General features: G+C 43.3%; 4 protein-coding genes and 1 long non-coding RNA gene across 13 annotated transcripts in view; 2 read left to right on the plus strand and 3 right to left on the minus strand.

The window, feature by feature from the left end:
* The window catches only part of LOC115735585 (DNA repair protein REV1), an 870,695-nt gene that overhangs the window by 139,856 nt on the left and 710,544 nt on the right, over positions 1–20,295 (plus strand). The gene's annotated exons all lie outside the window — the stretch shown is intronic.
* LOC115736017 lies at positions 693–4,141 on the minus strand. Of its 7 annotated transcripts, none has more exons than XR_004014840.1 (6): positions 3,877–4,141; positions 3,052–3,135; positions 1,565–1,774; positions 1,420–1,482; positions 883–1,326; positions 693–751 (listed from the first exon to the last, which is right to left on the minus strand). It is a non-coding gene; the product is annotated as an uncharacterized LOC115736017 (long non-coding RNA). The 7 variants fall into 7 exon arrangements; XR_004014837.1 differs by having other exon boundaries at positions 883–1,151; positions 1,239–1,482; XR_004014836.1 differs by having other exon boundaries at positions 883–1,482.
* On the minus strand, positions 4,870–8,219 carry LOC115735937 (wax ester synthase/diacylglycerol acyltransferase 11-like). Of its 2 annotated transcripts, XM_048272931.1 has the most exons (7): positions 7,921–8,219; positions 7,000–7,847; positions 5,986–6,058; positions 5,822–5,889; positions 5,531–5,743; positions 5,302–5,439; positions 4,870–5,188 (listed from the first exon to the last, which is right to left on the minus strand). In XM_048272931.1, exons 1-7 carry the CDS (start codon positions 8,066–8,068, stop codon positions 5,033–5,035), a joined length of 1,644 nt encoding a protein of 547 aa, XP_048128888.1. In that variant the 5' UTR covers positions 8,069–8,219; the 3' UTR covers positions 4,870–5,032. The 2 variants fall into 2 exon arrangements, with proteins under 2 accessions (XP_048128888.1, XP_030523255.1); XM_030667395.2 differs by having other exon boundaries at positions 7,000–8,219.
* On the plus strand, positions 10,304–11,371 carry LOC115735962 (40S ribosomal protein S16-like). The gene is made up of 2 exons (XM_030667445.2): positions 10,304–10,730; positions 11,049–11,371. Exons 1-2 carry the CDS (start codon positions 10,390–10,392, stop codon positions 11,146–11,148), a joined length of 441 nt encoding a protein of 146 aa, XP_030523305.1. The 5' UTR covers positions 10,304–10,389; the 3' UTR covers positions 11,149–11,371.
* LOC115735961 (caffeoyl-CoA O-methyltransferase 1) lies at positions 17,113–18,963 on the minus strand. The gene is made up of 5 exons (XM_030667444.2): positions 18,586–18,963; positions 18,399–18,478; positions 18,128–18,272; positions 17,842–17,973; positions 17,113–17,603 (listed from the first exon to the last, which is right to left on the minus strand). The coding sequence occupies exons 1-5, from the start codon at positions 18,676–18,678 to the stop codon at positions 17,313–17,315; spliced, it is 741 nt and encodes a 246-aa protein (XP_030523304.1). The 5' UTR covers positions 18,679–18,963; the 3' UTR covers positions 17,113–17,312.

A 20,295-nucleotide genomic window follows, 5' to 3' on the forward strand; every position in this document is an offset into this window, starting at 1 on the left:
AAATTATGACCTACATTGTTCAACAAAATTAAAAAAAAAATAGAAAAGCATTATCTCATTATTCATTCATGAAAATATTTGAATATAAATTATCAATAATTAAAATATTTTTGGTTAATTAATTATTTCAAGTAATATTAATGATGATTTTTTTATAAAAAAAAAAATTCAAACCATTCATTTGTATTTTTTAAAGTGCTTTTCTACGAAAATGGTAGTCAATTTCCTGTGAAAAGGCAAGTCATGTCAAAATCGAATTATGAATAAATGCCCCCCCATCCGTGCTTGCTGGAATCATATCCACTCCCAAACCACGGGTGGAGACTTGACTTGGGCCAATCACAAAAGTATCAACTTTGACGGCGGCATTAATCTACAAGAACGATCTCATCAGCCTTTTTTCCCATTCCCTCAAAGAATCAAATGAAGAAATACATCAACCCCTGCTTAAAAGATGTAGAAAAAAAAAAAAAAAGGAGGAACCCGACTCCCTGGAACGAGTCTCATCTGATCCGACCCATCGCCAGGAAATGCTATGATCCCTTCAATTTTTTTCTCACTCTTTTCTGGGATCCCGGGACTAATATGCATAACCATCGACGTTTTCTCGCAGTCGAACCCACTGTTCAATCAAAACAATCACGGCTTAGTTGTGTTGATGAAAGAAGTTGTGATCCTCGTCGGTGTGTTCCCAAACCCGGAACAGAACGAACTTGGATTGAGTCCCCGCTTCAGCCACGTCCAAAGAGACCTGCATTACAATGAAGAACTCTTATTTACTCCTGAGGTTGCGAAATCGACGAATCAAACAGGAATCTCTTTCTATAATCAGTAATTTTTTTTCTTCCCGGAGATGGATAAAAGCTACACATCCTGAAATACTTGCGCAGGTGCCTTGCCCTTCTTGATATCCTCTTGTTTTCCCTCTTCTGACACTTCTTTGGTGTACTCTAGTTGTTCATCCTCCCACTGTACTATTTGAGCAGACTTCCTGAACCACCCGACATTCTCGTAAACAAGCACACGAGGCACTGAAACAGAATGTGTTCATAGCAATGGATAGACATACCTCATATGTGTAGCTTAATGTCCACCATGGCAATTTAAGAGCCACCCTAGCAGCATCTTCAGCTTCGGAGGCCCATCCAACTCTGCCAAATGTGAAGTATTTCTAGAGAGAGAGAGAGAGAGAGAGAATAGGAAAGTAGCATGTGTATAAAGTAGTAGTATTGACAAACCTTAGTAAAATCTCCGCTTAAAAGGCAAAAGGACATCCAAATCCTGGAAAGAGATCTTTCTTTGTATAGAACTCTCCAGTTACCATGGCTATTGCACACAGGATTATGATGTTCACAGTGATGCCTCAGACAGACAATATGAAAGAAAAGGGAATAAAAGGACAAATTGGTAGGAACCCACTTCATCCCCATCATCAAAGTGGCGAGTCACCTTGCGCTCTAAGACATCTGGAAACATACCAACCTGGAAAGATACACAGAAGCAAAAAATAAATCAAATGCATTCAGTGTAAAATAAAAGCTAACTCACTTTCCTGTTTGGTTACCTTATTCAAGAGATACGCCTCAAGATTCATAATCTTAGATTTTTCAAAATCACCCTCGTTGTAAAGTTCCTTGCCAGCCTCAGATGAAGCATGGTAGAGTGCATCACTACTCTTCTGTGAATTGGCACCTTCTTCAGCAAGAATCCTACGTATGTCTATATTGATCAGCCTGTTCTGCAGTTGCTAAAAATGCTAAGCTTTTTTCACCAACTATGAACAAATATGGTAAAGGGGCAGAGCAAGAGCTCAAATCATGGACTGCTTCGCACATACATAGTACCAATAAGCGGAAGTGTATAAACCTGAGATGCTGGAGACAACATGATGACCTGTATATTATGCATAAGGTGAATCTTGCAGCTCAATGTATTACATTCTTACCTAATAGCCACACGCCATGCTTGCAGACTTCAACAACCAGCATTTCCATCCTGTGACGGATGGCAATGAACCGCAGATAATTTAAGGAGCATTAGAGCTACAACTAACTTTCTAATATCCACCACAGTTCTTACCCAGGTGGGGCTGCTGGCCACCTTAGCAACCCACTAATATCACCTAATTCAGACAAAAAATTCCATCATTAAACTGATGATGCTTCATGAGTTGCTAGCCCTAGAAACAACGTACTTACTCTTTGTTGAAGTTGTTGTGTCCCACATTGCCCGACAACGAGTCTTATATGCTCTTTATATTCATGTGGTCTCCCTTCACCTAATAGCTTAAGTTTTTTGGCTGGACTTTCTTACATGGTATCAGAGCCCGGGTTACCAACAACTCTAGACCCAACAGCCACACGGAAGGCCCGATGTGTGAGGAGGAGATTGTTATCCTTTGAGCTAGCTTTTGGGACGAGAGAGACTCAAAACCCCCAAGACCTGACGTGGACCCACCCCCCATTAGTCGACCAACACTTATATCAGAGCCAGCGTTGTCCACGTATGTGGACTATTTACGTAAGATGGAATGACTAGGGGGATCGACCCTTGCCTAGATCCTGGAGATATTATCATTTCACCTGCTAAAGAGTTTACTAATTAGAAGGACAAGTTCTGTAATGGCTCAAAACAGGGAATAAAGAAAATCATTAGATTTTAGTTGATATCTTTTTAGCTGAAACACTGACTTTGTGCATTTTGATCCATTTTACGGCGTTCCTAACTTTCAGAATCATGGTCTCAACTAGACTTTAGGACACAGGGTGAGTGGCAACAGAAAGAGTAATCAAAGTTTCCTCAGATAACTTTTTTTTTTGCTTTAATAAGGACCCCTTCATCATATAACCAGGATAATAAGCAGAAAAGGGTACTACAATTTCTTGCTCAAAGTCAATCAATACGAATGAAGGTAGCCATGACAAGTTTCACTCAAGATTTACGCCCTAAATTTGAAATTCTCCTCTCCACAAAGCATATAATTTGAACTTCCTCATGTCCCATGTGCAACGCATCATCAATCTGAGGGAGGAAGGTTTGACTTAAAGCTACCTCTTGTTTGAAGCACTTTCAGCAGGTGATGAAGATGCTAAGGAGGTTCGGCGGCAGCTACATCCTTGACGAATGATGAACGACCTGCATTTTGATTCACAAACTCCCAAGCAACTAAGCCTAGGCATGAAAAGGAGTGAACAATAATAGTGCAGAACAGCAAAAACCAACAGAGGAAGGAAAAAATTTTCATAATACGGACTTAAATCTACTAAAACATCGAGATGTTATTGCAAATATGTCAGTTTTCAAACCCAACACCCGAAAGGGAAGATGCTTAGGCTTGATAGCACGCAATTGCCTAAGCCAAGTCTTTCGGAAAATATTTGAGCCCCGCCTCAAGGAATGAACCATCACCGAGTATATTATACATGCTACAGCTAATGAAAACTTAACCACAGTGACTAGAACTTCAACTTCATGCTGCTATTCTTCAGCGTTAAACAAATTAACAACGAGTGCAGTGCTGTTGTGTTAGTAAAAGTTAAATCATTCTATTAAGATCAATCCGTTGTCATTGTCAAGACGCTCGGTCAAAAGAAAGACAGGTCAACTCAGTTCCAGTACGAACCGTGGACTTGGTCCTGGTCCAACACGGTCCGCATCGCGTTCCCCCCCCTCAATAGCAAGAATGAGACGGAGAAAGACAAACGGGGGCTCACGACTACGTCGTCCGGATGCAGCAGAATTCAATCAACACGGTAAGATTACTTCAGTACCATCCAAAGCTTAAGAAACAGAGACATGGGTCTTTTATCTGAGAGCGATTTAACTCGGAAAAATGTGGAGCAAGGCAAAATTCACCGAGAAAGATAGAGAGCGCACCAGAAGAGGAGGAAGAGCATTTGACGGCAGCTGTAGCGCGTCGCAGGGGAAAGTAGGGTTGCGCCAGGAGCTACAAGAATCACTCCGACCCTTCATTCTTCTTCTTCTTCTTCTTCTTCTTCTTTGCTCAGCAATCTCTCACATGAAGCTGCAAATGCTTCCGTCGCCATTTCTATATTCTTCGAAGTGGATAAGAGCCATCGACGCCGCGACCCGGTCCCGGGCCATTCAATTCCACGCGCTCGAGCCTCTCAACTTCCACTCTTACCCACATTAAAATTCTCGAGGTTTTTAGATGTTACAATTATTCATTTATCACTTTAGGAAAGTTTGGATTCATTTTTGAGGAAATGAATCCAAACTTTCTCAGACTTAATGTTCATTTACTTGAAATAAATACCATTTGGTTAAATGACTTTTGCTATATCTTTTTGCGATATAGCTTCGAAGTACAAAAAAAAAAAAATTAATAATAATAATAATAATAAAAAGGAAAACAGAGGTGCTCATCAAACCTAAACTAGAGAACGGGTATTCATCGCTTGCGACTGTTGTGGAAGCAAATCCGGCCAAAACGCTCACAACAATCGAAGTGTCAAAGAAGCCAAGTGAGTAATGTCGGGTGCCGCACAACCTCGGCATCTCAGACCCTTTCAATCTTAGACCCTCGTAAACCCTTAACCATAGGGAGAACTACAAAAAAAAAGTCATAAATCTATTATAATTATATTAATTCAACCAAAAATCTTTTTTTTTATGTACAAATTCAATCCATCCGACCAACTGTGGTTGTCTAACTCTAATGTATGCAATATTCAAAATTTTAATATTTTTTCGAATTATCTTTTTTTATTTTTTTTCCTTCCTTCTTCCTCCTGCCGGTAACCATAATGGCAAAAAAAAAAAGGAAAACTAAAAGAAAAAAAATCACACAAAAATAACATACTATTAAGAGTCGGCATGTGAATGCCAACTAACTTCATTGGTCAGACATAAGATAAAATTTGAATCGATGGCCTAAAATGTTTGTCCCAAGAGAACATCATATAAGTGGGATCAAATTTTTTTTTTCTTTATCCCCGTGTATAATCACACCTGTATAAAGAATACATTACAGACATCTTCCCTCCTAACATTACAAGAACGTTTTAGCTGTTCATTTGTTCAAGGCAGCAGAAGCTGCTGCTTTCATTTCAAGCAAAGCATCCTCAAAGCATTTGGCCAGAAAATCAGGGTCGGGGATGATGTCCTTGGCCACCAGAATCTGCATGTCCGCCCTCCCCGCATAGCTCACCATGTGCATTGTGAGTGCCTGCATCCATCTCAAAACATTCACTATCAGTCCTGCTAGATATTTCATTCCAGATGCCGCAGAAAAAGAAGAGAAAAAAACGACGAGGCGCGAGAACTTTTGGGGGGCCTTACGTGAGGTAAACTCGAGGAGTTCGCCCTTATGTACGTGATGGGGTTGCCCAGGATCGCGATCTCCTCTTGCGGGCCGAGCACGTTGGAGATGGTGAACGTGGTGTTGCAGACGATCCTGTAGTTGAGCAGGCTCGCGACCTGCATCGGCGAAAAACCAGACAGATTGCTGAGTTTGTCAGCTCGTGCTCATTCTGTTTTCCGAATTGCAGAAGCGTGACTGGATCCTTACATGTGGTCCTAGGGAAGCCATGACGATATCCCCGATTTTGTAGGAGAAGTGAGCCTCCAGGGACTTCTTCTTCCGGTCGATCATCGACTTGGCTTTTCTCAGGTGTTCGAGAGGGTCGCCGCAGCTTCTATGGTAGTGAACGGGGAGGAGGAGAATCCCAAACTTGTTGCCCCACCGCAGTCCTGGGTTGCCTTGCATCAAATTGGATAGCTCCTGATTGATACCAACACCATAGTCAAATTCAATCGACTTCAGTTGAAAGGAGACAAGAGGAACAAAAGGGAGACTCGCCTGCAATCCCGGCTGTTCTCGCAGATTAACCATCGCCACTCCCGTTATCCGAGTCCCTTCCCGCACAGCTGACAAAGGCAAATGAGCGTATTAGTTGTCGAGATTTGATGTCTTTGAATCGACAAAGATCCAGTGAATCGTCGGAAAGGCTTTTCCTTTTTTACCATCGGGAGATCGGTGGTCCAAATATTTGAACAAGCCGGCCGATATGATCCCGAAGAGAACATCATTAATGGTCTGCATTTGCAGCAACTAAATCAGATTCATCAATCGGTATTAGCATGGAATATTCATCATCTGGAAGTTGAGTACAACAAAATGCATTGGTAGTCGTGAAATTCGAGAAAAGCCTGTAGTATTGTTCGCCCGCGCGCACTCGCTTAGAGTCACGCAACCCCGGGCAATCACTCGCCGGGGTAAGTCGACCCCAAGGATCATTCGAGCTACCTAGGCCGGCCCCAGGAATTGGCGACAGCGCCTGCTGATAATATAGGGTGTCTGTTCCTCTTTCTTTTTAAACAACAACTTTTCTTATTTTCAGTATTTTTGCATTTGAAATATGATTGTTTTATGTTCCTGAAAAAGTAATTGAAGAAATAACATAAATAGTTTTTGAGCTTTGGATGTTCAATGTGATGATCTTTGAACTTTGATTCATCGTGTAATATGATCCCCGAACTTTTAATTTTGTTCAATATAATCTCAAACTTTTGGTGCATGTTCAATTTTGTCTCTGATATTGAATTAATAGAATGATAACATTGAACATTCGACATAGTTCAGGAACTATATTGAATAAATAAAAAATTTAAAAACAACGTTGCACATTAAGCTAAAATTTAAGGATCACGTTGAATAAATTAAAAGTTCGGGAATCAAATCGCAAGTGAAGCTAAAATTTAGGGATCATTTGTGTTATTATAAAAAAAAATCCAAAAACATGCCACGTAAGCAACACATCGTCAAGTTAAATTTGACGGCGGTCATACTTTTTAAATGACAAGATTAATTTGAGCACAAGTACAATAGGGGTCACGTTGAAAAAATAATGTAGGCCAGAATTTTTTTTTTTTTTTTTGTCATATGTAGGCCAGATTGAAAAAATTAAAAAATATTGAATATGCGGTGCTATTATCCTTTGTGGGCGATAATCACATAAGAGGAACTTCAGAACTTACCGCACTAGCGACTGCTGACTTGACCACTTTCATGTCTTCCAGGCAAAACCTCGCCGTGGCCAGCTTCCTCGGCCAGAGTTCCACCCCTGCGCCGCCACTGACCGGCGTCTTCCGGTCACTCGCCCACATGCTTCTCAGGACGAACTCCACTACAAAGACCACCGTGAACCACAACACCTCCAACACCCTCACTACCGCCTTCCACCACGCGCCCCCGCCCCCGCCGCTCCTCCTCTTAGCCGACGACGAAGGACCGATCGTCGGCAGCGCCTCGGGGTCGTCCACCCGCCGGCACGACGCCAGGAACATCGACATCAGCGAGATTCCGTCGCCGAGCGCGTGGTGGATCCGGAACACCACGCACCGGTGGGCCATCAGGAGGTGGACGTCCCACAAGGGCTTGTCGTCGCCCAGGAGCCCCGGCGAGTCGGTGGACAGGTCGGCGAGATACTCGTTGACCGCCGCCTCGTCGGAGAGGCCGTCGGCGACTGGGCCGTGGACCGCGACGACATGGCGGTCGATGTCCACACGGGTCCTCCTCCAGTGCTCCCGGCCTGCGGAGTCCCGCACCATGAGGCTGCAGAACCTGGGGTGCTTGACCATGAGGGAGCTCTGGATCGCCGACTTGAGGGCATCGACGTCGAGCGGGTGCTTCAGGCCGACGACGCAGTAGATCACCTGGTTCATCTCCTTCTGGAGGAACAGGCGCCCCGCCGGCGTTAGGGGCTCGTCGGAGCCGTTCTCCGGTGACCCCATTTCTGGCGAGAAGATCGAAGAGGAGAAATCTGCAGTACGGTTGAGATGGCGAGGAAATAACAACAGTGGCGGCTCGGACGAAGTCAGAACTTCTGGAATGAATAAAACGCGAACCGGAATCTAAACGACTAGTCTAAAAATCGAAACTTTTGTTCGTTTCTGGACCAATGAACCAATCAATCGGACTTTGATTTTGGTGGGTGTGTGGTGGGGAAGGGGGAGAGCGCGCTGGAGTTTTCCGGCGAGATTGCGTGAGGCTCTGCCATACGGAATTTACATGGAAGAAGAAACGATAGAGAGAAGATATCCACATGTGGTTTGTCTTTACGCAGCTGAGAGGCGCTGGGGGGCGGGAGAGCGAAGGGAGGGTGACGTGCGGCCGACGGCGATGACCGGGGAATTCTCAGATCGAAGCCGAGCGTTGAGTCGGAACTTCTTTGACTCGATTCTTTCGGCTCCTTGGGAGTTGGGACCATCTTTTCACCAAGTGGGAAAACTCTCGCGCTTTAATAATCATATATTTTTTTTTTCATAAAGAGGCTCTAACACTAGCACAAAAACGTCGATTAGATCGTAAGCATGCGAGAAATCTCTTTCATAAACCTCTTGCGTGTTAATCAATATCAACCACCCCATGAGTCAATTTGTTCCATATCTATTGCGTAATTCTGTGTACATCTTGAATTTTGTATCGAATGGACCATTTGGGTGTCAGACAATATCCGGTGTTCCTACTTTCACTTAGGCATATTAAATGATAGGTACACTCACATACTTTAGTTGGGCATATTAAATGACAAGTACACTAATGTTACGGACAGACATTCGACTCACGACCGTGCGGCGACCCAAGCTATTCGGATGGATGTTTTGCCCGAGTCAAGCCTTGGCCCAAGGACCGATCACACGCTCACAACTCACATGAATTGTAGAGAGAAAAATAGGGAACTGAGAGAGAGTGATTCACAGGAGATAATGTACTCTATTGATTGATATTGTGTGCACAAGATGATTTACAATGAGGGGAAGCACTTCTATTTATACAAGAAATGGGCAAAATTCATGTGGCCATTCAGCTTATCTGTTTCATCTTTTTCTGTTCATCCTATTCCCCTTTTCTTACATGGCTTGGATTCCCATGATTTGTCTTGTGTGGTTCGTCCCTTGTGGAACTCCTGGTCTCTCCAATGGCTAAATCATTGTGTGGCCAACCCCTTGGATGTGGAATGCAAGGGGTCATATCTGTTTGCCTACCCGATCGATCACCCGGCCGTGCTGGCCATGAGCCGGGTCGTTCACTACATCATGCGTTGGATCATGTGGACCAAGCGTTGGTTTATGCGTTGATTCTTGTCGTTCATATTCTGGTTCATGTAGTGATTCATGCACTAGTTCACCCTCTTGGCCATCTTTGTTAATGTTTGGTCGAATTGGATCGATTTTTGTCGATTCCTGTGCCTAGCGATGGATTGATTCATGGTAATGCCTCATGGCATGGCCCATCGGTCGTATCACGGCCCGAACGAGCATTTGTCGATTAATCATACTAGCATATAGAAGAGGAATTCCTTTTCTTGCTCCCCTAGGGTTTCCGCCATCCCAACAACCTCCAAGCCCCTCTTGCAGCAACCATATGAGGGAGAGAGAAAGAGAGAGAGGGTAGCATTCTCTCTCCCTTCTCTTCCTCACTCCCCATCCTCTTCCTTTCCCTTTGTGTTTTCCTATTTCTTCTTATCCTCGACCTCTTCCTTTTTTGTTGATTTCGTGGAAGATCCTAGCGACTTCTTCCACGTGAAGAGTTTTGTCCAATGAGCTCGGAAGTTCGAAATGTAAGCACCTCGGAAGCATCGGTTGTTCCGGATCTACTTGTTCGTTTAAGCTCCGGTACTTACTCCATATAATTGAGCGTATGTGAAAGTAATTTTGTGATCATTTGGTATCTCTTTTGCAAATCTTTTCTCCCAATATAAAGTTATATTTAGATTTTGGTACTCTTCCATTCCGATCTGGAAATAGATTTGAAATTTATAAGTCATTTTATATGCTCTTTCAACTTGTTGGTCTCTTTGTTATCTCTTTTCGGTGATTGTGTTGGGGATGCCGAACTTAGGCAAGCACGATCTTTTGAAAAAATCGTAAGTGGAGAAGGATATCTCGGGGTGTGCTCGTCATTGATGCCAGATTTAGTGATCGGCCGCCGGTCGAGCTTTGATACTATGGCAAACCCGTCATTGCGGTGGAATGAGCGAGTCTCTGCAGACCGTACAAAGTCGATTTATTTTTCAAATTTACTTGTTTTGTTTGATTTTTATTTTCATCTTGAAGCGATGTACTCTGTTTCAAGTGAAATGAAAATTTGCTTTGACCCAAAAAAGAAAAAAAAATTACTAGCATAGAAGGCCAAATAAAATCCCAACACACACAAAAATAAGTTTAAACGAGCTTCGACGTCATGTCTCGGCCCACCCAAAACCCATTAAGGCCGAAACGTAAAGCCCAAAGCAAAACCCTAGTGCACCATATTTAAGACCTCGCCTCGCCCGTTGTTCGGCTTCATTTAGCGTCTCCGTCTCCTGCGCCAGTAGCTAGGGTTTCTTCACTCTCGCCGACCCGGAGACGAGTCGACACACAACCATGGCGGCCCCCGCGCCCATCGAGTCCGTCCAGTGCTTCGGTAGGAAGAAGACGGCAGTCGCCGTGACCTACTGCAAGCGCGGCCGCGGGCTTATCAAGATCAACGGCGTCCCCATCGAGCTTGTCGAGCCGGAGATCCTCCGGTTCAAGGCCTACGAGCCGATCCTCCTCCTCGGGCGGCACCGCTTCGCGGGCGTCGACATGAGGATCAGGGTCAAGGGCGGCGGCCACACCTCGCAGATTTACGCCATCCGCCAGAGCATAGCCAAGGCCCTGGTCGCGTTCTATCAGAAGTACGTGGACGAGCAGAGCAAGAAGGAGATCAAGGACATCTTGGTCAGGTAAATTGAAGCCTTCACTTGTGCTTGGACTAGTAAAGTCTTTCCTTTTTCAATCGAGTTGGTAATGGTAAGAGGGTGATTAAAGTATTGCAGTCCGGAGAGCCTGAGATTCTTGCTTAAATTGCAGTGTGGGGTAATCTTCTTAGGAACAATTTTCTCATGGATGTCTCAGTTTTGATGTATATAGTCTGTATTTGAATTGACGACGGAGGTGGGTTTAGTTTGATATGTGAAGGGAGATATAAGATTCAGCCTTTCCTGCTATGGAAGGAAGAAAGTCTGCCATTTTCCCTCACTGCATGTTCGTTCATTTCGTAGGTATGATAGGACTTTGCTTGTGGCTGACCCGAGGAGGTGCGAGCCCAAGAAGTTTGGTGGACGCGGTGCTCGCGCCAGGTTCCAGAAGAGTTATCGTTGAAGGGAAATTCGAGGAGGGGAAGTTCTTCCTTACATTGTTCTACTTTTGTTTATGTTTCAACTCCTGGTTTTTCGGTTTGAGGACATGGATTCAGCTGAGATTTCAATTTGATATAACGGTGAGTATTTTGGCGGACCGGCTAGTCAGTGCTCATTTTGTTATGTTAGTAACTCATCTGTTGGCTATAGCTGGTTGAAAGACGAATTCATAATTCACATCCAAATGTGCTTTTCCGTGCTTATTTTGCATCAGTGCGTTTTCCGTAGTCTGTATACTATTCCGGGTAGATTCAGTTTTCCACGAGCTGGCAATTGGAGCAATGCTTGTTTGTTGCCAGGATGTGAGGATTATGCTTATTGATTTCCAAGTAGTATCTGCCGCTTTATAGGCTCTGCATTACTATCCAAATCGTAATTTCTCAGGTGGTTAGTGTGCTCATTCGAGTATCAGTTCTGATAACGTCCCGATGCAAGGGATCTGTAATGTAGATGGGGGTGGAAGCTTGGGCAATCTTAGATTTCCAAGTGGGTCGAGGGGGAATGTTGAATATGTGATGGCTTGGCCCCACTGCGAGGCATTATTCTTGTTCTGCTATTGATTGAGCGTTGTTGTGCTGAACTGGTGTCTGCCATTTGCATGGGTGAGTCGGTCGACGGAATTGTTACATGTTCGAGATCGACAGGACTGTAGTTGAATTAGCTTTGTGTAAGGCAGGTGATTTGTAGGTTCTTTGCAAATATGCATCCTTTTTGGCTCGTGAATTTTTCCCTTCAATAGACATATCCTTTGCCTCTACTCCAATTTGCAATGAGTTCTTGACTTAGAAGAGAATTTGTTCTCGATCTGAATGTGATTTTTACTTGTAAAATTTCATTTGAGAAACTGCTGCTCCCTAGTGGTCAATATCAGGGGTGTAAAAAAAACCCGAATTGGCTCGAAAAATTACAGTTTTTTTTTGGGTTGGACTTCATCCCGGTCCGTATAATAGATTAAATATCAGGCGACCGAATCGACATCCATTGTACACTAGAAGTAAACACTTGCTCCTGGATCGTGAAGCCCTTAAATCCATCGTTTCCTTCCATTACTTCTCTGTTGAGATGTGCACATCGTGATAAAAAACACCTCAATCGCCATCTCAGCGTCCCTCTTTGTCACTTTGATTCTGCCCTGCGCCTTTGTCGTCAACCCCCGGGAAAATCTAATCTGACGAGCTTGCCACATTGTGCCTCTTCAGGGGGAAAAAAAATGAGCACGCTCCCTGATCCCTCGAACAGTAAATGTAACAAGTGAGTATTTCCAGGATTTGGCTGCTTTATCCGGATTATCTCAAAACCAAGCTGGCATAACTTGCATCTGAGAATGAGTTGTCGAGCTCCGACTTTGCATCACTCAAACCTCGATTCGCATCAGCGAGAGAGACTCATCTACGGCAGGAAACGGGGACAGTGTGGCATTGTCCCACGAGTTGCAGGGAATACTTGATTTTCATACGAAGCTTTGCAAATTGCTATGACTGGGAGTCGAGATGAACGTCTGGTTCGCGTCCTTCGTTTGCCCCAGTGCGTTTGATGGGCTGTCCATTTCTGCCTTTTCTAGGTAAACATCGCTTTACAAATGGACTCCTCAGCTGCCCATCCGGATTTATTCATCCCAGACATAGGTCCTGTTTCGAGGATGACCCTCTATGTAGGATAACTTCGAGCTCTGCTATCAGCCTTTAAGAGCGCGCATGGTAATATTTCTGCTTCAAAAATCAACTTCCGGTCAGAAATTGATTTTTCTACTCTTGCTCCGGAAGGTATTTCTTATCGGAGAAATTCGTTTGGTAACGATTGAAAATTTCTACTTCTGAAACATTATTAATATAAAATATTCTATGAAAATTTATTATTGGCAACTAAAAGATTTCTACTTCATTTTTTTATTTATTTTTTAAATTTCTTTAAAAATAATTTTTATTATTAAATAAAAATTTACTATTTATTTTTTACTCCGTTGGCCGGAGATGGCGATTTGGCGATGGCGGTCGGCGCGTTGATCGATGGTTGGTGGTGGTCGCGACCGGCGAAGATCGGCGGTTGGCGGCAATCGAGGCCGGCGAAGGTTGGCAGTGGCGATGGTCAGAGGCTAGCGGTGGCCGGCGATGGTTGGCTGGCGAGGGTGGTTGGCGGGTGGCGGTCGAACGGGGTTGGTGGTCGTGGGCGGTGGCCGGCGGACGTGGTTCGCTACTAGGGGCGGTTGGCGGGTGGTGGCCGACGGAGGTTTGTGGTGGGCGGTGGTCGGTGATGGTCAACGGTTGGCGGTGGTCGTGGGCGGCGGTCGGTGGAGGTCGGTGATGGGCTGCGGTCGGGGACGGTCGGTTGCGGCATAAGTTGGCGGAGGTGGGTATGATCAAAAAGAGGATGATGACGTAATAAAAAGAGGGTGAGGCGAAAAGTACTTTTTGAGTTGGAGAAATTTTTTTTTAATTTCTCAATTTGGGGGAAAAACAACTTTAGAAGTGCAAACTCACTTTAGAAATGGAAATTTTTTCAGAAGTAAAATTTTTTACCAACGAATTTCTACTCCAAAAGAGCTTTTGGAGTAGAAATTCACTTTCAGAAGCGTTATCATGCGCACCCTAGTGTTTCGGAAAAATTTAGCTATTAATCGATCACGTATCTTGAAATCATCATAAATGTAATTCTCCAAATTAATATATCGCCTTAAATAGCATGAATCATAAAGTTACTTACTCTACATCACATGGCAATAAGTGACAAGCATACGCGTGGTCCATAAAGTTTATTTCCTTGACGCGCGGACCGTTGAAGAATCGAAACGATGTAAATATATCAGTCTCTCCGTTTTTTCTAAAATCAAAAATACGAACTATGGTTAAAGCAGTATAAATCAATTCCGCATCCAGCCCCAGTTCATTACGCCTCATGACTGTTCTCACTCTTGTCCAGTCAACTGCTTAGCTCTTGCTTAATGACTTTGAATCAACTTGCTCTTTCCTGATGGACTTATCCATGGTGCTTCTAGTAACCAGAATGACATGTTGTGATGGACCATCGTCAGATCGATCAACTTTAGAACCGGTTCCAGCTGCAACTCCAAGTACACTCAAGGAATCAATGATGGACAGGAAAAGAAGGGAAAATAGTGCAATGTATAAATCAACTAGTTGTCTCTTTGACCTAGATCTTCCTTATTTTCTTATGTATATTGTGTACTTCAATTCCTCTGGACTGGTCATGATAAGGAAATCGAAGCCTTTTTACTAATGTACTCATTAGTTAAAGAAATCAATCGAAAAAATAGGGTAGCGTTACATTTACTCTGCTTTGATAACTAATTAACATCGCATAATACAAAGCAGTACTCAATGTAGATGACAGTGCATATACAATAAAGTGCCAACAACAGAGGGAAAAACAAGTCACAAACTAATTGCGGATCTAAAGTAACCATCTAACATCTAAAAGTCCTTACGAAAAAGGATCGGGCATTAATGGAGCCAAAGCAAGCTGTAAAACGAGGGGCGATCTGAAAATTCCCATTGTAGTTGGAAATTCATTGCTCGATACTGTAAAGATCCTACGACTAATTCTGGCATGGAATAAGGATGCTATAGTCCTCCCTCACCTGTATTTCAACAAGTGCATTAAGATATATGCCTTAATCACACCATTGATATGTTGCTTCCGTTACAGTTTATATCCTTGAAAGTTTCCAGTAGTTATGAAACCCGTAGGCAGAATCCGACCTCATAGCATTCCAACAAAAGTGCAAAAACTCTCGGTGCTGATTCTTATAGTCCCTTCAGATTATGAGATTTTTACATTCAATATGTTAATTGAAAAGGGAATACGCGCGCTTGCAATGTAACACAAACCTCAAACCAACCAAGAACATACTAACATACTGCTAGACCATTGAGGGTGAGGAAATTAGAGATGCAGTACATGCAAGATTGGATAGATTGTTTATGGAAATGTTGTTGAACTGTTTTCGCCATACGGCGTTCAAGTGTCTGTCTGGTAGTGGGTGGGCAAGGCTGGTTGCTTTTCCAGGGAAATTTATGGGAGTGTTAATTGAGAAAAATATCAGAGTAAATTGCAGATGGTTGATGATTAAATCGGAATCAAAGCCACTGTTCCTGTTCACATGGAAGAAGAGCCTCTGGTCTTCTCATTCTGTTCCCGGAGCGGTATAGCAAAGCATCGTTGGAAGGTAAGAGAACCATTTTATTTTTCTTTTTGAAGACTCGGTAGGAAGAAAAATCTCACTATGTTGCTACACATCTAACAGTTGTTGCCCAATGTTTCTATACAATTTCGTCATGGAGAAACCCTTGCTTGAAGTTTGAATTGGAAAAGGCTCCTCATTTCCTACTCTGCCAAAATCATTGGCTCTAAAAGAGAAGAAATCCCATACGATAAGCTTCTGATCCAAGCCTCCAGCTTAAGCCCACGGGGAGTTACCACAGGAAATCTGAATAAGTACATGAAATTGCTGATCCTAATGTATCAACAATATTTCGTTTGAATTGACTTAAATTAGAATTTGCACACTGAATATCAGCAAATTTTTTCTTTGATAACTCAAAAAGACACCATTGAGAGCTCTCGATATTATTAATATGAAGGTTATCTTGCGGATTATGTCTACAGATATCCTCCTAAATATGTTTCAAACCATTTCTTTGAGCAATGTGTAGTTGGAACACCCTCGACAAATTCCTGGGGACATTACTCCCATTGACAAGTAGGCCAAGAACCAGATTTAACTTGACCTTGAATGAGGCCACACACAAATCAAGAGAACGAGTTTACATGGTACTTCAAAAAAGAAGGTTGGAACAGGTTATACCTTGGTGCCAATCCCACACATTCAACAGAATCTGAGTCAGCAGCTAGAGAACTTATGACCTATCGGAATCGGTTGCGTGTGTCATCAGACCGTAAATGCGCTAATTCATTCAACCAACAGCATAGCGGTATCGCAAGGGCAAAGACATAACTCATGGATTTAACTAATCGAGTAACAGGTTATTTTCATCACGAGACCAAACCAAAATGGTCCGATATGACTGATAATACCCGAAAGTGGTGGTGGCCGACAAAAGTGGTGGTTGGCTACTAGGGGCGGTTAGCGGGTGGTGGCCGATGGAGGTCCGTGGTGGGCGGGGGCCGGCGATGGTTAGCGGTTGGAAGTGGTCGTGAGCGGCGATTGATGGAGGTCGGCGATGGGCTGCGGTCGGGGACGGTTCGTTGCTACGGAAGTTGGCGGGGTGGGTATGATCAAAAAGAGGGTGAGGGCGCAATAAAAAGAGGGTGAGATGAGAAGTATTTCTTGAGTTGGAGAAATTATTTTTTTTAATTTCTCAAATTGAGGGAAAAATAACTTTAGAAGTGGAAACTCACTTCAAAAATGGAAATTTTTTTCAGAAGTAAAATTTTTTACCAACGGATTTATGCTTTATAAGTGACATTACCAAACGGATTTATGCTCCAGAAGCGCTTTTGGAGTATAAATTCACTTTCAGAAGTGTTATCATGCTCATCCTAATGTTTTGGAAAAAATTAGCTATTAATCGATCACGTATCTTGAAATCATCATAAGTGTAATTCTCCAAATTAATATATTGCCTTAAATAGCATGAATAATAAAGTTACTTACTATATATCACATGGCAATCGATAAGCATACGCGTGGTCCGTAAAGTTTATTTCCTCGAGGCGCGGACCGTTGAAGAATCGAAACGATGTAAATATATTGGTCTCTTCGTTTTTCTAAAATAAAAAATACGAACAATGGTTAAAGCAGTCATAACTTGATTACCAGGATTCACTTTAATTTTTGTATTTGGCCATAGGATTCACTTCTGCATGACTGACGGAAGAACTCGAGATGATGCAAAGAAACTGATCAAAAGAATCATTATAAAATAAATCGAGAGCACTTCAGAGAAACAGCAATAGAATTATGACATTTAACTAGGATTCCTGCTTCTAAACTCAAACCAGCTCCTTTAGGAATAGAACCTGCTTAATCCACAGCAATATCATGGAAAAGAAACAGCAACAAGGAATACATAAATCTCTCCTCTCTCTCTTTTTCCTGGGTTCTACATTAAGAATGAACCCTGATCATAAGGACTTCGGAATAGAGGCTCAGCTGATCCGGCGGCAGAGAGTGACGCCATCACCCACGGGGAGCATGCAGATCTCAATCCTAGGATCGGCGGGGAGAGCCTTGTTGAGCTCCAGCACAAAGTCCCTGTAGTACCTCACGTACTTCCTCAGTGGGGCGTCCGGCGGCGCGACCACCGAGCCGTTCCATAGGGTGTTGTCGTAGCCGATGAGGCCACCGACCTTGACAAGCTCGATCAGCCTCTTGTGGTAGTTGAGGTAATTGTCCTTGTCCGCGTCCACGAATATGAAGTCGAATGTCCCGTGCTTCCCCTGCAATGATAGCCCAAATCTCACTCATGATGGCATCCGACTAATTTTTTAAATGAAGTTCTTTTTCCTCCACCAAGAAAGAAAAATCAATATAGATTCATTGTTATCAGCAAAGACATCAATATAAATCTTATGAATGCTCAAAGTGGATCTGTGCATTGACTGCCTATTGCGTCATATCCAATAGTCGAATTGTATTAGGAGCAAAGCTGAGATGCTCAAAGGAAGGGTTACTCACATCTTGGATCAACTGATCAAGAACAGGCAAAGCAGGGCCTTCTCTGAAGTCTATCTTGTGGGCAACACCGGCTTTTTGGATGACCGGTAGGCCAAGTTCATAGTTCTCTCTGTTTATGTCCATGGCCAATATCTGCAGAAAACAGTCAACGACCGTGATGTTTTCAGAGCCATACCCGCTTCCATTTTTGACAAAGCAATTCAATGTTCTTGAAATGTGTGGCAAAAGCTTCCGGTCTGAGATTGAAGAAATTTAGTTGACTTGAAAAAGAACAAACCACACCGACCTTGCCATCGTCAGGAAGAGCGAGAGCGGTGGCAAGGAGAGAATAGCCAGTGTAGACGCCAATCTCCATGGTGTTCTTGGCATTGATGAGCTTGAGAAGCATGTTCAAGAACTGCCCTTCGTCTGCTGATGTTGTCATTATGTTCCTATTTTTTGCAATTTTCATTCCAATAAGCCAAAAGGGTTCAGCTCAAGAAACAAACTCGCGAATCAGACAGGGGCATCTATTGAAGTCTGATCTGTCTGTGCTTATGAATCATGTATGAACTCACCAGGGATGGTTTGCTGTTATTTCTCTGAGCTCCTTCATGGGCTCAGGCTCTCTTGGGTACACACTTGTCTCCAAAATATACTGCAGAACAGAGAAATGATCGATGATCAGAGACACAACACCCCAAGTTGCAAAAGGAAAACAATCATCCATTGATTCCAGCAGAAGCTAAAAGGATTCACACTCACTTGGTAAAGAGCATCACTCTGAAGGAGAGACTTGTGGCCAACCTCCTGGTGCCTCCCGGCTTGGTTCTGGGTCTCCTCTCCATTGGTGGCCATTGATTCAATCTCTCTGGCTCTCTCTCTGTGCTTAGGATTTTTGGAATATGTTGCGATCAAGAAATGTTGCAGTTGACCTAAGCTCTAGGAGGGGCACGATGCAACATATATAAGGACAGTGATGGTCCGGTTTGGACCGGTCTGGAGGGCATCGGACCGCCTGCCAACAGCAGGTACTTGGTCCAGGGTTGGTGAGCACTGAACATACAACATCTCTTGATCTTGGACTTGTTTATTCTCTTCTCATTTCCAGAGAAAGATTCTTATTGGGTTTGGTGAATTTACTCCGACGAAGATCACAATCATTGATAAAGACAACCTAACCGAGTCCCAGCGACCCAAATTTTGGTCTTTCAAAAATCTTGTTTTCCCTCAAGATTTGGGAGGCAAGTCTAGGGCTAATGATGAGCCTTTCCGATAAAATCATTCTTTGCCCTGACGTGGATAGACACGGCGGAAACGTGGGTGGGGCCCGCCAAATGAGAATATGGAACCGGTCGACATGGGAGCGAAGGAGCAAAAGGTTGGTGTGGAGTTGGTGAGGGAGGGTGACATGTTTTGTTTTCGAGACCCCCCCACCATTTGGGTTGGTGGGCACCCCGTTTGGGCCTTTGTCCAGATTGGCAATTCGCAAGAAAATGAGCAGATGGTCCTTGGAGTTCGAGGAAACTGCCCTTTACCCATTAATTTTAAGCTTGTAAATTCGATGAGGTATCATCGGTCCTACATACATTCGCGACTGTTGCATCGACACAGTTCGGCTCAGAAAACTGATTGAGCAGGTTCACTTACGAGCGATGGATGGATTTGGGAATCCACGCATCGAGGTGATTCGACGTTTTCTCACCGGGTACTCGGTGATTGGACGATTGGGACAATCCTCGGTTGTCTCTCTTTGGATGTCCCCGCTTTGGTAGAACAAGATTAGTCTTTGCTTCGAGTAATTTCATTCAATTGAAGAAAGTGTCCGCCAAGAATTGGTCCAGTTTGTTCTACCGAAGTCGCCTTTGAGATTAACCTTAATGAAGAAGATATTTTCGGTAAGCGTCGCGTTGACGAGATTCCACTATGTTATACGAGGAAATTTTCAGCTTTTGCAATGATTAGTACTTGCGTTCTGAATAATATTTACATTGGTCGACAAAATTTCTTTTTTTCTTAATTGTATATCATTAGTATTTTCCCACGTTCTCTCCAGTTTTTGGTCGGTGAGTTGCACGGAGGAAACGGTAGGTTGGTGACTTCGGGCACGATTGTTTTATTTCTAGAATCAATTTCTAAAGGAGTTTTTGAATAGATAAACGCATTTAATAATGATACAAAATTACTTTCTCGGAATGGAAATTCGCTTGGCAACAACATAAAATTTCAAAGGCCATCGACAATCGACGGACGACGGACCGACAGCTTTTGGTCAAACGCTTGGCCAGATTTATTTTGCTGTAAAAGCCACGTGGGATGCCTTATCAGCATTTAATGGTCACGTCAGCATATTTCGTAGTAATACGGAATCGGTAAAGTTGGAAAATCTCTTGCGCCTTTCATCCCTAAAGATTTGAGTATTTAAGCGCGTTTGCAGTTTGGTCTTCCTTCTCATGTTGGCATATATTCCTCATA

Source organism: Rhodamnia argentea, chromosome 11 (assembly GCF_020921035.1).
Source record: "Rhodamnia argentea isolate NSW1041297 chromosome 11, ASM2092103v1, whole genome shotgun sequence".
NCBI lineage: Eukaryota > Viridiplantae > Streptophyta > Magnoliopsida > Myrtales > Myrtaceae > Rhodamnia > Rhodamnia argentea.